Raw genomic sequence first — 25,673 nt, forward strand, 5'->3', positions numbered from 1 at the left:
TTATTTTCCGTTAACATTTGATGCAAAATACTTTGCTGTGCATAATTGCAATGCCTTTCAGTATAAAAGCTAAATTAGGGCACCACAGAAAGCTTATATTAAACCCGAGTGCAGAAGTAAAAGGTATGCACGTGTATGTACGATCTAAATTGCGAAATCAAGCATTATGTACATCCTTTTGGTGATATTATATGTAATCTAAGCATCAGCTGAGAGGAAGATTGGGAATTATCAACAGGAACCCCAGGAGCTCAGCCACACAGAGAGGAAATAAACACATCAATAAATTAAAAGACAAAATAGTTCCCTACACTCTCATCTGTCTGTGAGAGGAAAAATAAACATCTCCTCCTGCTGGACGGGGCGATGCAGTGCTCGTCAGATTGTGAGGTGAGAGTTCAGGTTTATTGGCCTGCCGCCCTCGCTGCTTTCTGCTGCTGCTCCAACATGGATCTGATCGCAGGGCTCATCATGGCGGGGGACATGGCCGGGGTCAAAGGTCGCAAGGGGTACTGGGCATTTTTACCGGGGATGTAAATGCACTGGAAGTATCTCTGGCCTGTGAAGACGAGATGGAGGGAAAGAGGATTAATGAAGAAATAAAGAAATGGGGTGACGTGTGGAGCTAAATGCAACTCCTTTATATCCTGTTGGGTAGTTTAAGTTGCAGCAATGCATCATATTGTATATGATTGTCACAAAAGTTCAGTTTTCCTGTTTATTTAGCTTAAGAAGTATTTTTTCAACACAAGAAGGAAAAAGAAATTCTAAAACATTATGGAATTTCAGCAACTCTTACTCGGTTTCTTCTTTTCCGTCGTGTGGTCATCAGTCTGGATTTCTTCTGCAAGAAATGGGATGAAAACACAGTTTCATATATTGTCGGTACGAGAGTGTGAGTCTGTGTGAGTGAGAAAGAAGAAAAAAAGGACGACATGCATGTAAATAGAAAAGAGAGAGAGAAAAAGGTTTCATTCAAACAAGTTGTTGAATCCATGACGTTCACTCTCCTGTTAAAGTCCAAAGTCTATAAATCAACATCCTTGATATTTGTACTGACTTACTTTGTAACAATTGTCATGTGTGTGTTTATTGGCCGGGAGCACAACAGCGACATCATTACAGATTTATGGAGAAGAAATGCAATTTCAGTTTGACTTTAACTGTGATTTGATGTAGGAAAGTACATTATTTAAAACCATGAGACATTTTCTAGAAACTTCTAAAATAGAAAATGCATAAAACAGACAACTTAAATTATTGGTTGATCATGTCTATAAAGTAGTGGCATCTCAAAAATAAAACCCAAATCCCCCCCAAAAAAGCAGCACACCTTACAATTGTTTTGATAAGAAAGAGGAAAAAGTGTGTCAGATGTTAATATCAGGAAAGTGAAGAGTCACTCTGGGCGGTGGGGGAGTGTTGATTCTCCACTGGATGACTCAATAAGAACGGGACACTAAATGCTCAATTTAATGGATTTTGCTTCATGGATTTAATCAATCCGGCTAAGTATTATTGTTGCGGTATTCATCAAAGGCCATAATCTCTTCTGATGACTCGAGGCGGCTCAGAAAAAGGCCGCTAATCTCGTCTCAATCAGCTCATCTCATTAAATTCTAAGCAAATTCGTATTGAGTCAACCAGAGGAGAGGTGGGGGAAATTAACTGAATACCTTAAGCTTTACAGGGAGCTCTCTTTCCATTCTCTATGAATAACAAGCATAAAGTGTAAAACATGTAAACAAATGCTCCTTTAGGTTGGCGTCGACAGGTAAATTACAGGCGTTTGTATATGAATGAATGCAGCTTATTCATTTGCTATTAGTCGACTATAGTGGACCATAAATGTTCTTTGATAAGTTTTGAATAAACTGGGATAAGGAATACCAGGGAATCATATTTCTGTATTCATATCCAACTATCATATATATATATTTATATAAATATATCTAAAAATGTAAATAAATATATTTGTTATATATATATATATTTATCATAGTTGAATATGAAAATATTTCCAGGGGGAATCAGAGAAACAGTCACATCCGTCACTAAGGGCTTTTCTGATTTCTCAATTTGCTCTACGGCAGTCTTCCTTTGTTGTAGTTGTGTTCTAATCGCATTTCTTGAGCGACATTCACCTTGATTTTACTTGTGATTTTATATTGCATGTAGGCGATGATGATTCTCGACAAATTTGTATATTAATAACAACATTCTCGCTGACATCATGCAGGTCGTCACAGACAGGAAAGTCTTTCATGTCTCTCGGCCGAGTCACGGCAAGAATTTATGACAGTCGCCTAGTCTGAACACAGCATAAGTGTGCAGGCCTTTAACATATTTTTGGAGAAATATGAATACTGATCATGTTGTTGTTTTTTATCAACAAAGCTTGTGGAGAAATAACTTTCATACTCACTCGCTTGTGATGGATGTTTGTCTTCGTCTAAAATGTGAGAGAGGGGAGAAAAAGAGAGAAAACGATCAAACGATCAAACGATCAAACGTCCTCATCACGCATCACATTCTAATTGTGAATCCATACCTCGAGCCTCTTTGACAGATTTCTTTTCAGCCTTCTCAGCTTTGCCTGCGAGAGGAGAGACAAGCCTCGTTACATCCTACCAAATAACTCTGTGTAATTGTGGTGTACATTTAATATTCTTGTAATATAATTCTCCTCTCAGAATAATGCCGTTTGGCATGTCCCTAATTGGAATTTTGTCATGCAGAAAACCGCCCATTTAATCTCATAATTTGAAAGATTTTGAGAGATAGGTGGTGTTAAGTGATGTTTATTAAGTACTGAAGTTACGTGACAAACTGGACAATGTAGTGTTACCTAAGTACTGAAGTTACGTGACAAACAGGACAATGTAGTGTTAAAGCCCGGTGTTACTCACTTTTCATGCCCGCCAATAATGTTGTTCTTGTTTTGGCTGAAATAAAAAAAGAAATGTATGTTTCAGAATCAGAGTCCTGCACAACCCCACATGCCAGTAAAATTCTGAACCATCATTCGTGTTCCACGTTAGAGAAAAGAAAGTAACAGAAACCGGTGTTACCCGGTTCAGACGAAGATCTGGCAGGTTTGTCCTCCTTTGCCTGAGATGTTACATTCACCCTCCTTACAGCTTCTAGTCTTGTTCTCAGTTTGATTGGCTGTGGATGCAGATCTGGATCTGACAAAATGAATGCCTAGATTTTAATTTTACACTCGAACCAAAATCTGGTTTAGGATCTGTATAATCAGAGAAGATAATGCAAGCGAGAATTGCCAGAATGCCATGTTAGTGAACTGTTGTACCTTTCTTTGTGGCAGTAGCTTTGACTTTGCTCCTGACGGGCGATGCTTCGCAGAGAAGTAAAAAAAACAATTAGTTTCCAATCATCTTTTCATGTCGCTGACGAGAACGACGACCGACTTCACTGCTAATCGATGCACGTCAACGTGTCGTTACCTGTCTTCTCGGGGGAGGATTTCCTCTTCTGTCGCGCAGCTGCAGGCTCTAAAATTATGAGGAAAGAGTTGCGATTAGTGTCCTCAATCATGTGCTTTATTAGTGAAATATCAGCTGCTCTTTCACATGAAGGAGGGGGGTGGATTAGTTTTCATATAATTTAAGAATTTTAAATATGTTATACCTTTCTTAGCAGCTGCAGCAGATTTGGCTTTCACTTTTACAGCTGGCTCTGTGAAATCAAATGCAACTAACTTAAAGATACAAAATATAAATTAATACAATCCATCTTCACATTATGGTGATAACCTCTATCAGAAGGGATGTGCAGAATAGTTTGATACTTTCGAAACTATAATGCAAATATTCTTTAAAACAATTGCCTGTGTATTCATTGTGTTTGAACCCGGTGTAACAGGCCATAGTATACCCCCAGTCCGGACTATACCTGGGGTCAGTAGTGTTGAGTGATATACACAAGAATTACTTAATTTTTTAACATTTTATTGGGGGTTCAGCTTTGTCAGATAAATTAAGTGAGAACGCTAACTGACTTAAATCTTAAAACTCTAAAACAAAGACTTGTATTACTTAAAACAGAAAACATATTAGACTTCCACAAAGATCAAAGATTACTACGTCCTGAAACTTCAACTTCTAAGACTAGCAAGACCTTGCTACAGTATCAAAGTTCAAAGTTAAACACTGATAACAACATCAAAACATCCACAAAGATCAAAGATTACTACCACACTTCTCAGTAGCATTGTGGTGTATTTGGACAGCCTGACATACTTTTTTCATTCCAACATAGCTGTTGATTAGTTGAATCAGATCTAATTAAACTGTCTAGCACGCTACACCAATACTAATGTTGTTACTTCATGACACAACGAAAAAGACGCAAATTGCGGTACAGCTGAACATGGCTATGTTTATCTAAAATTAGCCTGATGACAGTTTTGACTGAATGGCAATAACGAACGTCACACCCTTTCACTGGCTACGTAACGTTAGCTATCAAGATTACCTGACATTATGATCCCTATATGAAGGACCGGCCCTGCCTGGAGGGGTATAGTCTGGCCTAGGCTATTTTACACCCCCGGGTATAGACATTTTATCCCAGGGGTATACTCGGGCCTGGGCTGAAGTATACCCAGGTTTAATCTGGGCGGGAGTTAATTTGGCCTGTTACACCAGTATTTTTGCAGTGTCAGATAAACTAATATTATTAGTATTATACTATTTGCAGAATTGGATGGCTGTATATGATTGTTTTATAATTGTGTGATCCAAACACACCTGTATACTGTCTAGTAGCAATCTAACAGCACCATGAATTACATTTATAAAACCACAATTACACAAAATCTGTTTTTGTTTCCATTTAGGGTGATAAAGTCATAAAATATGACAACAAACTTTCAAGACATCAAGTCACAACTCAGAATTATAATGTTCATATACCTTTCTTAGCCACTACAACAGGTTTGGTTTTCACTTTTACAACTGGCTCTGTAAAAAACAATGATAAAAAAATACAAAGATATAACATAAATTAGTATATAATCTTAAAATCATGTTCACATTATGATGATTACTTCTCAATCTTCTCGTAGACTAATATTGTATATTTTTAAGGAACTTTATTTGTTTTATTTAGTTTATGTGAGGTGAAAACTTTATATTCTACTAAAACGTGCATTACCTTTCTTAGCCACTGCAACTGGTTTGGTTTTCACTTTTGGCACTGTAAAAACAAAGATATAAAACAAAAAGATATGCCATACATTTGTATATTCTTAAAGCCATGTTCACATTAATGATGATTACTTCTCAGCCTTCTCGTAAGCAAATATTATATATTTTTAAGAAACTTGTTTTCTCTTGTTTTATTTAGTTTAAATGAGGTGAAAACTATAAATACCTTTCTTCGCCACTGCAACAGGTTTGGTTTTCTCTTTTACAGCTGGCTCTGTGAAAACAAACACAGCTGACACATTATTCATGTGAAGTATAGAAACTTTATATTCCATCAAAATGTCCATTACCCTTCTTCGCCACTGCAGGACTTTTGTTTTTCTCTTCTCTTTCTGTCGGCTCTGCAAAAAAAAATAATTACTGAGTGCAGCGTGTGTCGTGTTTTAATTATGATAAAATGTTTGTTCTTTATTGCATTCATTTTTTATTTCTCTACTAAATTAAAGTGAAGATTCCTCAAGATAACCACAGAGTTTAATAACCTTTCTCCGCGGCAGCAGCCGCTTTGGTTTTGTCAATCGAAGCAGCCGCGTCTAGATTTGGAACATTTTTTGTTGAATTATGTTTCATATTTTCCTGGAGTGTGTAATTGTGTGTGCACGTTTACAGCAGAGCGCAGCTCAAATTGCTGTCTGCATCATTTGTAGCAACACTCAAGTGTGAGCGCCTTTATAAAAAAGCAAATTACTGCGTTGTAAACATAAATTACCTTTCTTTGTTTTCTCGGTGGCTGCTGCTGGCTCTGAGGAGATAATTGGAGTGGAACGGCCATGCAGAGTTAATGTTGCATGCTGAATGCATCCATACAGCACATTGTGCCATTGTGCATCACTGTTTAATGCTGCAGCTGCAATTATTCACTGAGAATCCTCCAGTTTACCGACACATTTGACACTCAGTGGATCTGGAGACGCACACTGTACCTTTTTCTGAATCGGCGGCCCTGGTTTTCTTCTTTGCGGCTGGAAAATATGACATGTTGATTATTGTTTTACAGCATTAATTAAGAGAAAATGAATTACTTATGTGAGTTTAACAACAAATTACTTTTCTTGATGGAGGCAGCCATCACTTCTTCCTCAACGATCTCCGGTTCTTTAAGAGAGAAGACTTTGAAATTTAAGGTTTTATTATATTATTTAAGATATGTTTTTCTTCAAAAGATATGTGTCTATACTAATAAAATTAAGTATGTACCAACCAACATTATTTTATTAGAGATTGAAGTTACATTTTCAATGTTGATTTGAATAGAAACTTAACATTTATATATTTGTATACCTTCTGCATCCCAGCAGATCAAAAATCTTGAAAATACATACCTCAATTTGCATGACATTTAAAATATAATGTCCCTAACAGCAACATATTCTGACTATAATATTTAACGAAGAACCCAAAGGGAATGGAAAAGAAGAAATTTATTATTTATTTATTTTTTTTCTGTCACGAGAAATGTTTTGATTTCCTTCCAAATTTGTTTATAGTGCATTCAAATGTGAATTAAAAGGAGAGAACCCATATACAAATAAACTATGACCCTCTGTGGTGCATAGACCATTTTGCTTTATGTAAGTCAAGTTCTTCTGTGCACAGTTCTACACCTTTACCTGGTCAAATCAGTTGTATATGTCTTTGAGTGACACACACAGATTTAGCAGAAGACTGAGAGACAATAGTTCTGCCAGACTGACTGAAAGCTTTCGCTAGTACTGGATAAGAAGAATACAGTGAGTCTCGGGTCTGGTTGAATCGTGTCCTCTCACCTTGGACTGCAGCCTCAGCCGGCTGAGCTTCAGCAGCCGGAGTCTGGACCTCCAGCTCTTCATCCGTGACTTCTGGCTGGATTGGTTCACCCGGTGCGACCGGCTGCACCGGCTCCGCCTGAGGCTGCATCACTGGCTGCATCATCGGCTGCATCGGTGGATACATTTGGTACTGAGCGTAGAGCGGCTGCATCGGCTGCTGCTGGTAGAGCGGCGGTGTTGGAGCTCCGGGATGGACCGGGTGAGCGGTCAGAACCGGAGCCGAGGGAGCTGGAAAAATATGTTTTTGTAATTTTCCCAGAAGAAGAGAATGGGAAAAATTGTACTGGTTAATATGACAACAGTGTATATACCTGGCATGGTCGGAGGTGGGTACGGGTTGTCTGTGACGACGTGATGAACTGGAAGATAAACGTGTATTTTGAAGCAGGTCGTCGCTATAAAAGCAGATGTTTACCTTCCTGTATGATCACGTTGGTACTTACCGTACCAGCCAGGTGGGGACGGGCAGTAGACCGGTGCAGGTCTGCAAGGGCCAACTGAAACAGAGCAAAGAAACTATATGGGGGCTGTTGTGCATGCACAAATATATATATCACAAATATATATATATATATATATATATATATATATATATATATATATATATATATATATATATATTAATTAATAATTAAATTAAATGTAATTCACCTTCTTGTCCAGATTCTGGGACTTCTTCTTGTTTTTTGGTCTCTGTCTCTGTCAAAGAAAAAATGACTAGATGAAAAAAAAAAAATTCTCCACCAGGTTGTCTGTGTGCGTGCATGCTTGAGTCTGTCCACGGCTGATCTCACATCACATCGGCTGGACCCATCAGCCTAATATTTTTGTGCTCATGTATTACTGCATGCTCAAGGACCTCTGCATGTAGTATATAAGTATACATGTATGCATGTATGAATATAAGCGGTGCAATAGATCATAGAACTCACGGTTCGGAACGTATCACGGTTTTAAGTCACAGATTGGATCGGCACAAAAAAGATACAAAATACAACTTTTAGAGATGCCCCTGATCCCGTTTTTATACCGATTGCCTTTCATTGATGATTAATTTTGGTAAATACAGATCGCTTTTGTTTTGTTTTGTTATAGCAGCTGCTCTAAAAGGCTCCAGGCAATTATTTTCCTCCGCTCTGAGATCAGTGTAAACCATTAAAAATTATAAATGTTATCTATTTACATTGTTTTTGTCACCTGTAGTGGTTATTTGCACAAAACAATTATTGTAAATGGTAGTTGAATGTGTGTATGTGTGTGTGTATATGTCCTGAGAGAGGGATCCCTTCTGCAGAGTGTTTCTTACCTGAATTGAAGCTCTTAGGACTCCCTGAGCTCCCTGGCGCTCGTGATTTGCTATATTGGGCTGATAAATAAAATTTGACTTAACAACAGAAGCCTTGACAAAGTTTATATCAACAGTTTAACATCTTAATACTTTGACTCTTAGCAGAGAATGAGCGCAAATATGACTCAATGGTGGTTCATTCGTCCACATACTTTTTTTGGGAGTCTTGGTCGGAGCCTTCTCCACTTTCCTGGCTTTTTATTGGAATTTAAAAAGAGAAAACATCCCATGAATTTAAATTGTGACAGAAATTGTTACAGAAAATGTTTTTCTGGAAAGCTACATTTAACGTTACAATTATTAACATGATATCTTTGCAGCTTTCTTTGCATGTTTTCTTAAAGTTCAATGTCAATTTAAAGGAACACATCAACATTTTAGGGAATGTCCTTCCTGGCATAGAGTTATAGGAGTAGATTTAATATCACTGTCATTTCTGTACGATGAATATGAAGCCATGGGTAGTGCCGGTTAGCTTAGCTTAGCATAAATCTTGGAAACGGGTAAACAGCTAGCCTGGCTCTGTCCATCCACCTCCCAGCACCTCTAAAGCTCAGTAATAAACATGTTGTCTGGCTGCAGCCTAATATTTAATAGACAGTTAAGCGAGGGTACCTCTGAAAGGAGGAGGAAGTCTCCTGATCCTCCTGGTTGTTGGCGGCAGAATTGAAATTCTGGGCAGACCTGGATGCAACAACATGATTCATTGATCATATCCCAGTCAGAATAAATATTACACTTGTACACACAGGATGGTGTGTTGCAGTGTTAGTTAGGCGTTACCTTTCCTTTTTGGCTCGTTGGTGGTCTTCTCAGCTTAAAAAAAAATTATAATAATTACGAATGGATACTTAGACAATTAAAGGATCTTTATACTTCACAATACTCCATCACAGTCCTCATTAGCTTTGCTGTGGCATGTTTGCAAAAAAATATAGTAAAATAACAGCTTATTAGAGCAGTATGTATACACTGTGGAATTACAGTATAGTGAAGTATACAATACAATTCTGAGTAGGACATTGTGCAATATTACAGTTAACGACTGTGAAGGGATTAAAGTGTAATTTAATGTGAAATAATACAGTTAAATCTCGTTAAATTCTCAGTCCAACCTGGTTCATTAGTTAACATTTAGCTTGCATTTAGAGATGCGTGTTGCCTAAAAGCCCTAAAACATTTACTTCATTATCATGTATTTACTTAATTTGAGTTTGGAGTTTTGTGGAGTTTTGTGCGTTACCTTTTCTCCTCCTCAGGGCTGAAACTCTCCTCGGAGCTTCTGAAATAGGGTGAAGAAAAGTATGTAACTGTGAAACTTCCCTAGTTGATTACTTACGTTAAGACAATTGTTTTTGTGTTTTACAAGTTTTTGGAAATGTTGTGTTTAAATATGTAAATGAAGCAGTATCTTATTAAATATGTAAATTAAGCAGTATCTTATTAAATATGTAAATTAAGCAGTTACGGCAAGGCAAAGCAGCACCGCTGTGCCTGTTTTCGGACAATTTTGATTTTATTTTGTTTGAACGTTTCCTTATTTATCTCCAGAACCACATCATTGTTTAACTTCATTTAAAGTCCTACAGTTCCACAACCCTTGTGAGAAGATACATATGGTGTAAAACATGAATAAAGTAACTGTTAAGTTTAAGTATTTACGTAAACTCCGCTGACTATACTGCTGCTCCGTCAGCTTGCCGCGGCGGCTGTAAGGTTTCACTAAATCCATGATAAATACCCTTTACAAAGTCGGATTTCCCTAACAAACACATCTCAGTAATCGTACAGGCTTGTGGGAGTCTAACAAAGCAATCAAAAACCTTACAAACTCAATATTAGTACCTGTAAAATCACAAATCGGCTGGAGGTTTCTTTTTTTCTTCTCTGTCTCACAAATCCGCTTCCTGTGACTTACGTGTACCGCCAACATTTCTAGAAACACCTCACACAGCAAGGGGGAAAGCTTATGCAAATTTTAATACCCAGCAGCCTCTGGTGAGACACTGTATTGTCATAAAACAAGTAACCTTTCTATTTTTGAACCGAACGACACGTTTTTTTTTTGACTAAAACACCTTCCCAATATATCAAAGCTTGGTTTTACAGTGGTTTTCGTTGCAGATTCTGATTATTTAGGTTCTAAGCTTTCCAAAAAGGTGTTCTATTAGTATTTGGGATGTTGGTAAGGGCCTGAACCATGGAGTTTGTAAAAGTCGGGTACTTTTTTGGGGGGGAAATCCAGCATAGATCATGCTGGACATTAATAGTTATGATGAAAATATCTTAAAAAAAAGTGATTTTTTTGAAAATATACATTTTATTCACAAATAAATTCTGAAAAAAAATGATATAAAATAATACAAGTAATATAACTCATTTGGGGTTCATACGACTACTTGAATAAAGTAAAGACGTAAAAAAAGAATAATTTTCAAGAGGTTAAGCAGTATCCTATTAAATCTGTGCTAATTCGGATACATTTGCAGGTTCAAAAACCAGGTTCAACATGTTTTTACAGAGAGACTTTGGGATTTCTCTTTGTATCACTCCATGAATCAAAAAATACTGCCAACAGCCATACAAAAGAAAACAATGTTCTTCATGTTTTTATTAATAAATGTGTCTAAATGAGGCTCTGAATGCTGTGTGAACAAACCCCTCAGCATAAACCTTTAGAATATATGTAGGGATGAAAGAGTAAAGTTATATAAATGAGTCTGATAACAAACTCATGGAGAGAACGTGTCCTTTAAAGAGATGTTTAGTTACATTACACACATTCTGAAGACTCTACAGGTGAATAGGGTCAAAACATTAACTAAGATTAAGATATCACCATGAAACTTCACCAGTCCAATACTCACATTAATAGGAGCATTTATTGTATTACAAGTTTTATAACATCTTATGTTAAAAATGCAAATGAGGCATCATCTAATGGTAACTTTTGGTGTATCTAGAATAAATCTACAGATCCAGAAAGTAGTAGAAAAAACCCCTGAATGTGTATTGTGGACGCTTTTCTTCCTCTAATCTAAAAGAAGGCATGTTCTCAGTGCTGTGGCCTGAAAACAAACTTCACAGGAGTGGCTCAAACCTTTTCTGTCCTCGGTCTTGCTGGCGGACTCTTCGGCCTTTGCAGAGCTCATACAGGGACAAACTGGAACCACAAGGCATGCAGGTGAAGTGACAGCGGAGGTGATACGTGGGATGTGACAGCTGCGATTGTCTCGGCTCTCTGACCTGCGGGCTCCGCCTTCGGTGCTTCTTCCTCCGGCTCCGGCACGGGTTTGATCACGTCCACCGTGGCCTTGTCCTCCTCCTCGCCCTCCTCCTCGTCATCGTCACCGTACTCCTCCTCCTCTTCCTCGCCTACAGGCGCGTCGACAGTTTTCTGTAGTTTAGCTGTCAGCTCCTCGTCATCCTCGAGGGCGGCAGGCCGGCGGGTGGCTGAGGGCGAAAGCGGCAACGTCACTTTGTAGGCTCAGTTGATAAAAGACAAATATGAGCAACAAAAAACAATCGATGAAAAAAGACGCAACAACGTTTCGTGACCGAAAACTTAGATAATAAATAATAATAATAATAATAATAATAATAATAATAATAATAATAATAATAATATGGTGTAATGGAGATAAGTGTGCTCATGTTTTGATTTTTTTTTTTTTACATCATGTCCTGCTTTTAATAACTGTATATTTATATCAAAATGAGACAATTAACACAGTTCAATAGTAAAATACATAATTAAACAATATATATATGAAATTTGCAATAGAATATGCAATATGTATATATATATATACACACACTACCGTTCAAAAGTTTGTGGTCACTTAGAAATGTCCTTATTTTTCAAAGAAAAGCACAGTTTTTTCTATGGAGATTACATTAAATTAATCAGAAATACACTATACATTGTTAATGTGGTAAATGGCTATTCTAGGTGGAATCTAGGTGTTTTTTAATGAAATATCTACATAGGTGTATAGAGGCCCTTTTCCAGCAACTATCACTCAGTGTTCTAATGGTACATTGTGTTTGCTAATCGCATAGAAGACTAATGGATGATTAGAAATTAAAAAACACCCAATCTAGCATTACATTTTTTTTTAAACATGTGAAAAGATTATATTGGCTTCTTTAAAAAAGTACAGTAAGGGAAATTGAAAAACATGCATTATGTATTAAACATTTAATTAGCTAAAGTTATGTATAGAACACAGAAAGGCTAAAGAACGATTTTTGTCTTCTTAATAAAACAAGGTTTCATACATAAAACTGAGCACACATGGATGAAAAATAAAGTGCATTTTAAAATAATTGATTTCTTTACTTCAGCCTAAATGATGGCACTGCCGATAAAAAAAGAGAAGCAGTTTAAATGAGTAGTGATCAGCTGTGACTCACGGGTTGTTTCTGCTTCTGCCTCCTCAGTCTTGCCTTCATCAGCAGCCTGTTTGGCGTCCTCATCTTCATCCTCCTCATCTGCCTCTGTCTCAGTCTTTACTGCCTCCTGCTGGACAGTGAAGGCTGCTGCAGCGGTGGCTACAAATACACAAAGTGTTATATAATTATTAATAACAAAATAACAAAGCCAGTAAACAATGTATGTGTTGTGATGGAAGGGGCAGTCAGGGACCTGGAAGGTGTGACCGGAAAAATAAAACTAAATTTAATAAATGACTGAGATCCACCACAGCAATAAAATGTGTTACATTTGTGTACCACGTTTACCAGGTGAATACTCAATTCTGATTGTCCGCAGGGTGTCCAATAAGTCCTGATAATGGTCAGCTATTAAGTAGTTACCAGTGTTGGGGTAGTTACTCAGAAAAGGTAACTAGTTACACGTTACTAGTTACTTCTGAAAATTGTAACTAGATTACTTTACTAGTTACTGCATTTGAAAAGTAACTTCACTACTAGTTACTTTACTTTTCATTTTTTTAAGCAAATGTCCAAATTAACTGCAAAGATACATGGACAAACATCATGGCCCTTTCATCACTTTATTTTCAATTTTCAATAATAATTTATTATTATTAATTAACATAATTTCCAATAATAATAATCGCGCGAGTCACACGACACTTCCTGTGTGAACAATCTACCGTAAACGTCGGGTTACGAGCCGCTACTACCTTCGGTCAGAGTCCCCGTTAGCTCCCCGCTGTAGCCGGCTGGGGCTCCTGCTAGCGCTCCGTCACTTCCCCGCTAACTTCCGCTAGCTCTCCGTTAACTTCCGCTAATTCCCCGAAATCCACCAAAGGTAGCGGGACCAGGCTCGACACCCGACTTGGGCAGAGGGGCAGTAGCAGCAGCAGCGCTAGCTAGCAGCTTGTTGCTATTGTTCATGCAGGAAGTGTCGTGTGACTCGCGCGCCACTAAAAGAGAACTTTTCGGACTGGTAAAAATGGCTTGGGTAACGCAGGAAAGCGCGTTCCTGAGGTCTAGTAAAGTAGTGTTGTTACCAATATTTTGAGTGTAATGCGTTACTTAACTTCGTTACCTATAATAGTAATATCGTTACTGTAATCCGTTACTTTGTAACTCGTTATCCCCAACACTGGTAGTTACATTGTAACGGTTCTAAATAAATGTGCTGATTACAAACAGTAACTAATAAAAACTAGTCATGTTATTTAAAAAGCCACCGTGGAAATAGAATACAAAATAAATGTATCTTATAAGTTGTAAATAAAACTTAATAAATATGCAGAAAATAGTACACTACTCATGCATACTCTAGTATAGTATTGCTTTGATATATAATTGATATTTATATTATCAACTCAGAAGGATATTTCAACTGTTGACATGTGTTTGATGTCAATAAAGTTAATTTGAACATTTGGACATCTGGCAGCTAATCATAAACTAGGATTGTATTTGGCTATAAAAATAATCAATAGTTCTGGACTATACCTGCAATCAAGACTTCATCAACATCATCATCGTTGTCTTCATCATCATCGTCGTCTTCTTCATCGTCGCTACCTAAGGACTCTGATGAGACATCATCATCATCACCATCTTTTGGAGCGTCAACAAATGTTTCTTTTTCGTCTTCTTGGTCTAAGTTGAACTTAAATGAGCCGGTATCGATATCTTCATCATCTTCGTCCTCATCATCGTCGGTCATGTCATAGGAGATGTCTCCGCTGAAGACGGTCTCCTCATCTGTTTGAAGAGCAACGTCGTCATCGTCATCTTCATCGCCCAAGACTCCGCTGTCTGTACTCTCAAAGGCAGGGAGTTCACCCTCCTCTTCATCCTCGTTATCGTCAACATCATTATCATCGTCGTCATGGATGTCTTCTTCAATGACATCATCGGGTTTGTCGTCGTCGAGGTCAAGGCGGACCTCTTTGTCGAGCTCAAAGTCAAGGTTAAAGTCTCTGAGGTCACTGTCTTCCTCATCATCTTCATCGTCTGCAAAGTGCTCCGAGGTGGCGACGGAGATGTCCTCGTCTGATTGGTCCAGATCATCATCATCATCATCATCATCATCCTCATTAGCGTCTTCGGTGTCTCCGGCAACTTTGACGGCCTCGTCCAGGTGTTCATACTCATCATACTCATCATCATCATCATCATCATCATCAATGTCATCCTCCTCCTCCGCAACAGGTAAAGGGGGAAGACCTTCTTCAGCAAGTTTATGATCTTCACCATCCTCACTGGCTGCAAGAACAGGAGGAAGATCAAGCTCCAGGTCGTCATCGCTGTCGTCTGCGATGACGACGTCGCTATCGGATGTTGCGACGCCCTCAGCTAATTTGTCGTCTTCATCGTCGTCCTCGCCCCTCTCGCGCTCCTCTTCCTCACTGGAGAGAAGTGCCGATCCACTGATTTCTGAGGTGTCAGGGAATGCGTCGTCACTGGTATCATCTTCGTCGTCTTCATCTTTTCCGTCGTCTTCGACGGGCAGGGCTATGTCTTCGTCACCGTCTTTGATGACAACAAGAGCGTCAGGAGACACCGACTCTTCATCCTCGGAAGTGGAGATAGGTTCAGGAGAAACTTCATCCTCATCCTCAGCCTCATGTTCAAACTCCTCAACATCATCGTCATCAGCAGCATCTGTTTTCTCTTCTTCTTCTTCTTCTTCCTCATCCTCATTATCATCATCATCATCATCTTTGTCAGCCTCTTTAACTTTATCTTCATCATCTTCATCAATTTCAGCTGCAGCTGCTTCCGGTTCCTTCTCATCTTCCTCATCTTCATCCTCATCTTGCTCCACCTCAGCAGCTACCTTCAACTCCTCCTCCTCCCCCTCCTCATCTTCTGCCTTCATCTCATCCTTCTCTTCATCAACAGCAGTGTCAACTCCCTCTTCATCTCTTGAGCCTTCTACTCCTCCCTCTTCCTCCTCTCCTTCAACTCCTTCTGCCGCTTCCTCCTCCTCCTCCTCCTCCTCCTCCTCCTCCTCCTCAAATTCATCTGCCGCTTCCTCTTCCTCCTCCTCTTCCTCCTCCTCGTCTACAGCTTCTGCTCCCTCCTCTTCTTCTTCTTCATCCTCCTCCTCTCTGTCAGCTTTCTCCTCCTCATAATATTCTTTATACTCCTCATCATACTCCTCTTCATACTCATCATCATATTCCTCCTCATCCTCTTCCTCCTCTTCTGCATACTCTTCTTCCTCTTCCTCCTCTTCCTCCTCTTCCTCCTCCCCAGCTGCCTTCACATAGTCTCCCTCTTCTCCCTCCTCGTCTCCCACCTCTTCTTCTTCTTCCTCCTCTACAACTTCAATCACCGGTTGTTTTGCCTTTGCTTGCATCCCTATAACTGCAGAAGCATGTTAATGTTATTATTATAACTGGTATTATAAGTATTAGTATTATTGGTATTATAATGTTTATTTATGAAGTTTAAACATGAATCAAACAAATCATAAAGCCGTTGCAAATCTCTTGTTATTGAGAAATTTCCCTGACTAGATTGCTCAAAAATAATGTCAATATATAACCACAATAAAAAATAACAACGTAAGTGAGTCATGCTATTGTTAATTTATTGAATATACATATTTTATTATGAATGAGCAAGTTAAATCTTACACATCAACATGTACAGTGTTGTAAAAGTAACTAAAGTAATAGTTATGCAGCCGTTAAAAAAAACTAACTAAAAGTGTATTGTGCTGCCTGGTTACGCAATGAGTCAACTTAAAGCTGCAGGAACTGATTTATTTCGGCTTCTTCAGAGCAGCAGAACAAGCTGCAAACACAACGTTGACAAACTATATTATAATATTAATTTACACGTACACGCGAACACGTTGAAAAGGAAACTAGCATCCCATCACGGTCAACCTATCCCCTGTTCTTCTAGTCCGTAAACAATCACGATCAAGGCTTGTTTACAGAGGTGCATACCTTTACTTCGGGAGGGTAGAAATTCTCCTGGAACACAGAAAGAGAAATGGAAATCAGAAACTAAACCAAAATACTGATTTAACAGGATCGAGCATGTTAGCGTTTGGATGCTAATTCACATAAAGTACCGTTTTAGTAGAAGTGTATTAGCTCCGTGGAAGCAGGAAGTGAGAAACATGCAAGCTTCTTATGAGAAGAACAGCAGAACAATGAACACACACCTTTTGACTGTTGCCAGTGTTTTTATGTACTGCCTTGAGTACTGTTGCAAGGGTGAGGGACAGGATTGATCATATCCATCTAGAGTTAAGCCACATGTTCATGGAAAATAGTCATCATAAAATACCTTTCGCTTTCTTAATCTTCACCTCCTGCTCCTCCTCCAACCATCTTGAATCTTTGAGATGGTTCATACGTCAAGTGAGCTTGAAACTCCATAATAAACAAAGCCCTCAGTCCCTCAGTCCCTCAGCCACAGCGTCTATGTTCATCTCTATGAAGGTAGACAATTCCTGCAGTGGCGCCGTTATCCACCTTATGAATTTTCACCCATTAATTTCAGTTTATTAGATCATATTCGCCACCTCGAAGGCCTTCACACATCGGGATGGGGCGATTAAACGCCACGGACATGTTAAATACTCAGCTGCGAATGTTTCGTGCAAATTTGCAACTGTTGCAGGTTTTTTTTATATAAAAGGTTGTCTGCGTAGTATTTGCATTCTGTGTGACAATAGTGTTAGTTTAAAATATATATTGACAAGAAAAATCCCGCTCCCCCAGTGTGCAAAGGCCTTTACAAATGACAGATTTTGCCCGGTGAAGTCAAGTGAGGACAAATTACGGTACACGTGCGGTTCAGTATTATGAACTGCATTTAACCAACTAAATTCCTTTGTGAGATGCTTGTTTGAGATTATGCATTTGCTAAAAGTACAATATAAAGAAGAGCACATGTAACACGGCTCAAGCATGCACAGCGACACGGCTGCAGCAGAATGACTATCGCAACAGGAAATGCATCAACAGGTTGCGTCGGTACAAACCTTTTTTTCTCACCGCGTAAAGATTTCCTAGAAAAGAGGAGAGGAATTCAAAAGCAAGGCAAAGACAAAAAAGCTCATCTTTTTTAGCTTTATGATGCATGCACTGTGTTTGCTTCTCCACCCTCGTGCACAGCGGCTGCACCTTCGTCTTCTTCGGGGGCGACCAGGTTGGCGACAAATTTCAACATCACGGTCATCACGTTCCCTGATTCCTCCATGGCTTCGTTCACCGCCTTGAGGGGGTCGGAGCCGATCTTGCTGAGGCCTCCTTGTGAAGCAGGAACACGGACAGTCAGTCAGTCGACTAGTTTGATGGGAGTTGATCCAAACACACCCAGTTTCAGGAAGAGTTTCTGAACTCTTACTCATACATTTCCCCAATGCGGACATTCTTCTGCATTTGGGGAAATAGCAGAAAACTTGAGCTCTAGAGCGAAGGGTTAAACTGTGGTGGGGCTACAGGAGCCGAAATCTGGATTTCAGGAATTAATCAATATTGTAGTGGGAGCAGGCATCACCCACCTCCCAGTTTAACCACAGCAGAAGGCCTATGCACCGCACAGTGCTGTGCAAAAAGCATTTGAAGAAATCACATTGACCGTCTTTCATCAAGTTATTACTCTTGGAGTTCCAAAGTGATTATTCTCATCACATTTATGTTTTGAATTTTGCTTCATATTAAGCAGACTGGGAGTCTCCCAGTGCTCAAATATGAACTCAATTCCGCAGCAGTTTGATGAAGGAGGACCGGTGTTTCAGTGCAAACGCTTTTGAAACATGGTTCAATTTCAATCAGGGCAGTTCCATAGATCTCAATCATTGGAGTTGTTATAAAACATATTTAGATATTAAAGAAATGCATATTATTTCCAATGCATTACTTAAACGTGGCTGTCAACAGAGAATAGAGAATAACAGAGAATAGTTTTGTATATTTCAAAGTTTTCCGAGCCCTGAGAAGCCGCCACACAAGAAGCCGTCAGGCAAAAATAAATGATGTAGAAAAAGAAAATCTAGCAGTCAAATGCAGATTTCAGATGAGATTGATTTATTAAATTTTTTTTAGTATCTTGAAGCACCGCTTTGGTAAATCAAGCTCACCTGAAGCAAATAAATATTTATATTTTTTTGTATTTTTTGTAATTTTTTGTATTTATATAGATAAATACAAATAATTACAAAAAATACAAAAAAATATGTAAAAAAAATCTGAGATTTGAGAGAAATATTTCTTCTACACAAACATCTTGTTTTCTTATAACATCTTCAATATCTGAAGGACTGTCAGTATTGAAGGAACTTTCTAACATCGACAGCTAGTACCAGCATCCAACGTGAGATCATTAGTAGTTATTATAGTTATTACAGTTATTATCAGCGGCTTTTAGAAAAAGCTCCTGGTTGGGGAGGATGTTAGTAGCAGATGAGGTGCCTTGCCTCTACGGCCTGAATCCTTTAAAACCTTCCTAACGACAGGAGGCAGGCGACCTGGTTGGAGAAGAAACACAGCGGCAATAAGCAAAGACATTGAGCAGAGTGGTGAAGCAAAGAGAGAGAGGGGGGAGGGGCTTCCGGGATGGGATGGTGATGGTGATGATGAAGATGCACTGAATTTGTATTAATACTGTCAGAAAAAAACAAAAGAGAAGTTGATATTTCTGATGATATCAACTGATTTTTTTCCGCCCTTTGTTTCAAGGTGAACTTGTGAACATGAATGATATGTTATGAGCCGTATTGTAGTCCACGTTGTGGTTTTGCTACAATATTCCAGTTTCCTTCTTGTTTGCGGTGAGACTCTTGTGTGATTAGTTCGGACATGAAGGAGGAATAAAGTCAGACGTTGATGTTAAGGTTAGAAAAATTTAGTTGGAGGAGAAATTAATGAAGTTTTATTTATGTGAGGAGAAATGGAACCAATGCTTAGTAATGCCACTGTCACATGAGCAAGTAACGTGATTAGTTTGTATCTATAGTCCAGTGTGCTATATAATCATTAAGATGGACAGAGTACTAAAATGAAGAAAGAGAAAGATACATTTATGATATGACAAAATACATATATATATATATATATATATATATATATATATATGTCTCTACTTTTTGGGTCTTTCTTGCGTCACAACTTTGCAGACAGTAGTCATTAAATGCTCGACTAGAATCCACTTGTGGTTTGCTGGAAACTTTAAACAATTATTAATAATTTGTTACATTGCAGATCATATAAACACACAAAGACCTCTTCTCAGTCGATTCTTCACATCTGTCTTTTTCAAAATAACTGACTCTGGATGAAGAAACACTGAAAGTCCAATGTTTGTTTTGACATTAACTCTGTCTAAAAACTTTAATTAAACTTTATTGATAATATGAGACATGTGCAACGGTTATACTACATTAAGCATCAGTTGTCATCTGCTCGGCTGTTTGCTGTTTGTGCGTATATCCATACATACATATATTATACATTTTTGCTTCGTCATGAACCCTTTGTGAAACCAAACATACGTCCTTGGAAATGTTTAATCAAACGTAAAGATCTGTGAGTCCGGTCCAAAGCCCTGAGAACTCCGTCCTGCACTCAGGACATTTACAACATATCGCTTCAATAATTTGCACTTTGCCGTAGAAAACAGATCCGCTTACAATCCCTCAATAGATGTATATTTATAGAATAATGAATTACACCAACTTCCCTAAAAACCTGTTGGACTGGAGTTAATTGGAGCCGAGTCTAGCCCTCAAAACCGAGCCCATCTGGCCCACATGTGGGGCACCAGAAAAGAGCCTGGTGAGCCAGAAAATCTATGTTTCTGAGATCAACCCAGGAATATAGACCTTGAACTGTTCCCACCTGAGAGGCCTCAACAACCAGAACTCAAACAGCGGACTCGTCTCCTTACCTGACACGGTCTTGTAGTCCACCAGGTCAAACATGATGACAAAAACACAAGACCACGTAATGATCAGAGCCAGAACCAGGATCCAGGCCAGCGGGGAGCTGAAGGTCGAGTGGAGGTCATCCGTAAAGCTCTTCTTGGGCCCTCGAGCGTCTACGTTCTTACTATCGATGACCATGGTGGTGGTGGTGGAGGACGAGCGCGCTGAGGAGCAAAGAGACTGGGATCTGACCTTCAACAGAACAGGGTTCATTTCTTATTCCCAGAATATTCTATGTGCTCAACACACTAATTCATATTAATATTTCTACATTTCTACAAATTACCATTGTGCTCCATTATGTTTACTAAAAGTAGAAAAAGTACTTGTACAAGTAGCAATACTACAGTGTAGAAAATAATACTTTGTTAATTAAGTACAAGTCCTGCATTTAAGTTTTCGCAACACAATTTAAAGTAACAAAAACAAAAGTACCCATTGTGCAGAACTGCCCATTTCAGAATATATTATTGGATTATAAGGATTGATACATCAATGTTTCAATAAAATTACGTATTTTATGATTACATCAACATCTTCAAAGTAACAAGAAAATAGATTTGATCAAATAAATGTACTTGAACAAAAAGCCCCATCATTTTTATTTTTATTCCACTGTAAGGGGTGTATTAATGTCTTAAATTCAGTGCACATATTCTGGCATTTTAACTGATATTGTTGCATTCACCTGTTTGTCTAGTGCTAATATAATTGCTTGTATATTATGAAAGGAGGAGGAAGTGTTTTTCCTTAAAAGCATGCAGGAAATGACACAAGCAGCTTTTGTGGTCGAAAGGTAAAACGTTTCTAACAGCATTCCCAACAGACTCTCCGGTCCTGCATGCTCGTGTTATTACAGCCAATGGTTTCCGCTTGCTTTAAATCAAGTTATACGGTTGAAGATGATAAAATGTAGTAAGAGACGACTGGTCCTGTACCTGTACTATACTACTGATAAAGGGTTAGTTTTCCCAGTTGAAGCCAGTCACACTGTGGGAGCTACAGTGCTGTTGCTGTGCTAATGAAGCTCGGGCCACCTGTCTGCTCTCTTCAGCTGCCGGTTGGCAGCGACTGCTGGTTTCTCCATTACTGCTGACTCAAACAGCTCTACACACACACACACACACACACACACACACACACACACACGTCCATGACTCCCAGCATGCACAAACCTACTGTGGGACGACAGGACGTCTGTTTAATGAAGTAAGTTTGAATTAATGTTGTGTGTTTTTTCATGGCGATATTTAGAAAGACTAACAACCTGCTCAAAGACAAATATACAGAAAAAGATCCCTGGATGTGAAATGGAAGTTAGAGCATCTTTTGATTCTGTGCTGTGACATATCACATTGTTGAGTGGTTGAGTGCAGTTACAAGACAGATTTAAATAAAATCCTGCATATTTAATTGAATCTCTATAAAAAAAATACTTTGCAAATTACTGCAGAATCTGAAGCCAACAGGACAATATTTGGGTTTCCGTCTGTAGTCTGAGTTGTACTGAATCACATTCAAGGAGGCCCAAACGGTCCGTGAAAGCACAAAAAGGCCTTCACAGAACATTTAATCGAACTGTAAACAATAAGTGATAAATCTGATATATGAACCAGTTGGTACTAGCTTACGTAAGCACACTTCAGGAAGATTTTGACGTATAAATACACAATATGACCGGGGATGTGATCTAAAAAAGATTTTTTTAAAAGGACATTATTGATTCCATCTCGACTTTAAATGTAACTTCATGCTGTGTGTTTTTTTTAAAAGACCTAAAAGTGTATTGTTTCTCTTACATTGGAGAGCAACAGCTCAGCCAGGACATCAGCATCAACCATCAGACTTAGAATGCAAAGTCAAATCATGGCTCCGTGGCCATCTTGTTGAATATTGTTGTGTTTTTTATGTTCCTGGTTTTGTCATGTTTTTCTGTACTAAGGCAAACAAAATAAGCTCTTCAATCCCTCTTCTAATGATACAGCAATAAGCTACTGAAACCTTGACACCATGGTTTCCACTCAACCTTTGACCTTTCCTCAGGTGCCAAAAGAACATTATCAATGAATCATCATTATCATTAAAACATTAATAATGTGTTAAACCCCCCCTCCTTCATTTTAATACCTGTGCTGAGCATCACTTTTTAAACCCAGCTCTAAATGGCTTGACCAGCCGTCCGTGTGCGATTCCTCCTTTGATAGCCGACCTGTCTCCACACCATGACAGCTCAGCTCATAGCAGCCATGAGGAGTTTGTGGTTGCCCGACAGCGGAGAGCAGCCAGAACATTTCCTTATTGAGTGCACGGAGCCGAGCCGAGCGATCCGGCTGGTTGATCCGGTGGTGCTGATGACCAGGTGAGCTTTCCATGTCTCCAACTGTAGCATTAGGGTTGTCATTTGCTGTCATGTTAGTGTTGCTCAGACTGTCCATTTAGAGCATTCAGAATGCAATAATGAGTGCGAGGAAGTGGATAACAGGAAGTGCAGACATCCGATACTTAATATATTACAAAAAAAAGCCCACGCCCATTATTTAGTAATCTATACAACAATGTGCAAATGTACAAAACTGACGGAATTGCAAATAAATGTTAGTTTTCCACATGACTTTTTCTATTTTACAGTCACACATTTTTATTGGATCTGCTCTCTGCCTCACAAACTTACACGTGATGATCTATGCAATCAATACCTTTTGGACTTTTTGAATAGTCTTTTAAATTGAAATGCATGGTAGTATTAGTGCATTAGAAGAATATGTGTTTTCTTCCTTGCAAAAAAAAGTTAAATTTTCCAATAAAATCGTATTGTCCGTTATCACGAGATAACAAATTCATCAGATTTTGTTATCTTGACCTAATTACCTCAAGACGCCAACTTGTTCTTGTGTGTTTTCAAAGCACGAAATTGTGGAGATTCAATAATAATGTTATTTCAGGGATCAGTACTCGTGACCATGGGAGAGGGAGGAGGTACCCGAGAGGAACAACAACTATACAGAATAAAACAAAAAACGGTTTCTTAATCATGAGACAACAATTGGATATACTGAAATAATGAGATAGTATTTGAGAAATGAATATTAACACCACAAGATAACAACACATTTTTTTGCTTTTGTTTTTTTTATGAAGTTCATTCTTGGCTCATTCTCTCCACTCACTAACGTTTTCCAGAGCTTTTTAATTAACCAAATGCCTTCACCAGCGTTTGTTTTACATTCTCGTCTCAAGCTCACTCTGCAGATGAAGACGTGAGAGGTGTTCCAGGGGAGCAACTTGAACGTGTGTCATCATTTGTGATCTTGAGCAAACGCAGTGAACGAATGTACGTGGTGAACACGATGAAACAATCTTAATTAAGAGGCCTGCAGCCTGTTATTCTGGTTAATCAGCTCTCCTTGCCTGGTTGAAGGCAGACCGATGTTGAGGTCATCAAACTCCATTTACACTCAAGAATTGTATGCGTTTCAACCTGAAACTTGTTGAAATGCATCTATTGTAAAAAAGAAAAAGGCCGATCTTAAAGGTGTTCTCCAACAAACTGGAGAGTCACAAAGTACAGTCTGCACCCAAGAAAACATGAGACTATGTTTAATAAGCCAGAAATAGTGAGAACCACGGAGCCCCAAAAGGTCCGGAAAGGTGATATTTCTTATCTAGTGGAAATGAGATAAAAAATATCTTTAGTTTCTACCTCAATGTAAATGTACGAAGTTAGATCACGAGCGAAAAACTGTCAGAAATACAGACCCTCTCCCCTCCTTCCACACACAGCGCAACTGTTTTAGTGCTAAATTCAAAGTTTGAGAAGAAGTAAGCTGTCGCTTTAAGTTGTTTTAAACTGTTTACTCTTTATCCTTCAATAAACGGTATCCATAAATGAGAGCACAAGGTGTTACTACCACCATCACCAATGCACATGAAACAAGTTTAAAAGCACAATAACTGCATCAGTGGATGGTTCCATGCAACAAGCGGTTGATGCTGTCTGGTCCTACACGGCTCTGTCGACGTCACCAGGGTCTTAAAGCTGCATTACAAATAGCAGACGGATACACGATAGCTCCATATTTTTAGATACTAATCATGAAATTCTCCCAACACCCCAGACAGCACAACAAAACACACAGAGAGCTGACAAATATACCTTATGGAAGGCCGCCTCTATGAAACCATACTTTACCTTCAACTGTTTCAGTCATAGTGTCGCAACAGTAAATCCCTTGTGCGGTTTAAGTCGCCATGAAGACAAATATTTATGATAGATCCTCAACTCCTCTGCACGTTTATAATCCCAGTGTTTTAATTCCACTCCAGAAACGGTCGGATAAAAAGTGAATGGCTGCTGCTGAGGATATGCACACAAAAAAACACTGGTAATGCTACAAATCTTTTCCCATTCTCATTTCTCAAATCTGCGTTTTCCAAAAGTCAGATGCTTTTCATGGGTCCCAAAGTGCGAGGTGGTCCAGAGAGCTGACTGCCGTCCCAGTGATGAGGCCAGGGAGACGGACCAAGACCCAGTTATGAAGCTGGTCACTGTCTTTTGCCCTTTGCCTGGTTGGTGCTGTGGTCGTAGAGGAGCAGCCCCCCTTTCCCCTCCCCTGTACCCGCTCCGACAGAATTAGATCGCCAACGGACGATGGAAGGGAGACAGAGGAGAGAGAGAGAGAGATTGGGAGAGAAAGAGCTTCGGGGAAACTTTATCCCACCAGCCAGTGTTGCTGCTGGATCACGTGATTGCAGTGAATGATCAATCTTATTTGTTTTATTAGTCTGAATAGACGTCTGAATCTGAGTAGGTGCTGTTACATTGACGCCATGTTTCTGAGCCTCAGGCCCTGAGTTATTCTTAGAGCGGCTCGCTGGTATTCTGCTTCGCCTTTTTAGGCCAGAGGCGT

General features: G+C 39.0%; 1 protein-coding gene across 5 annotated transcripts; it reads right to left on the minus strand.

Annotated features, from left to right (window-relative positions):
• Positions 1-25,299, minus strand: LOC306733418 (uncharacterized protein). Of its 5 annotated transcripts, none has more exons than XM_079214650.1 (35): positions 24,956-25,299; positions 20,730-20,930; positions 19,261-19,311; positions 17,966-18,091; positions 17,824-17,850; positions 16,778-16,804; positions 14,322-16,187; positions 12,804-12,941; positions 11,634-11,840; positions 11,488-11,550; positions 9,631-9,669; positions 9,171-9,203; positions 9,003-9,071; positions 8,540-8,581; positions 8,346-8,405; positions 7,691-7,738; positions 7,483-7,536; positions 7,351-7,398; positions 6,998-7,267; positions 6,279-6,326; positions 6,155-6,193; positions 5,941-5,973; positions 5,522-5,572; positions 5,398-5,445; positions 5,179-5,220; positions 4,938-4,985; positions 3,652-3,699; positions 3,468-3,515; positions 3,314-3,358; positions 3,072-3,188; positions 2,910-2,945; positions 2,552-2,596; positions 2,426-2,452; positions 800-844; positions 1-559 (listed from the first exon to the last, which is right to left on the minus strand). In XM_079214650.1, exons 1-35 carry the CDS (start codon positions 24,972-24,974, stop codon positions 405-407), a joined length of 4,263 nt encoding a protein of 1,420 aa, XP_079070776.1. In that variant the 5' UTR covers positions 24,975-25,299; the 3' UTR covers positions 1-404. The 5 variants fall into 5 exon arrangements, with proteins under 5 accessions (XP_079070776.1, XP_079070775.1, XP_079070778.1 ...); XM_079214649.1 differs by having other exon boundaries at positions 5,398-5,463; XM_079214652.1 differs by lacking the exon at positions 19,261-19,311 and having other exon boundaries at positions 5,398-5,463.
• Positions 25,300-25,673: the final 374 nt, after the last annotated feature.

Source organism: Taurulus bubalis, assembly GCF_910589615.1.
Source record: "Taurulus bubalis genome assembly, chromosome: 3".
Taxonomy (NCBI): Eukaryota; Metazoa; Chordata; class Actinopteri; order Perciformes; family Cottidae; genus Taurulus; species Taurulus bubalis.

Coding starts and splice junctions, on each gene's coding strand:
- LOC306733418 (XM_079214649.1), bottom strand. Junction 8,406..8,539: donor GACCAAGACTCCCAAAAAAA/GTATGTGGACGA, acceptor TTTATTTATCAG/CCCAATATAGCAAATCACGA. Junction 845..2,425: donor CAAACATCCATCACAAGCGA/GTGAGTATGAAA, acceptor CATTTCTTGCAG/AAGAAATCCAGACTGATGAC.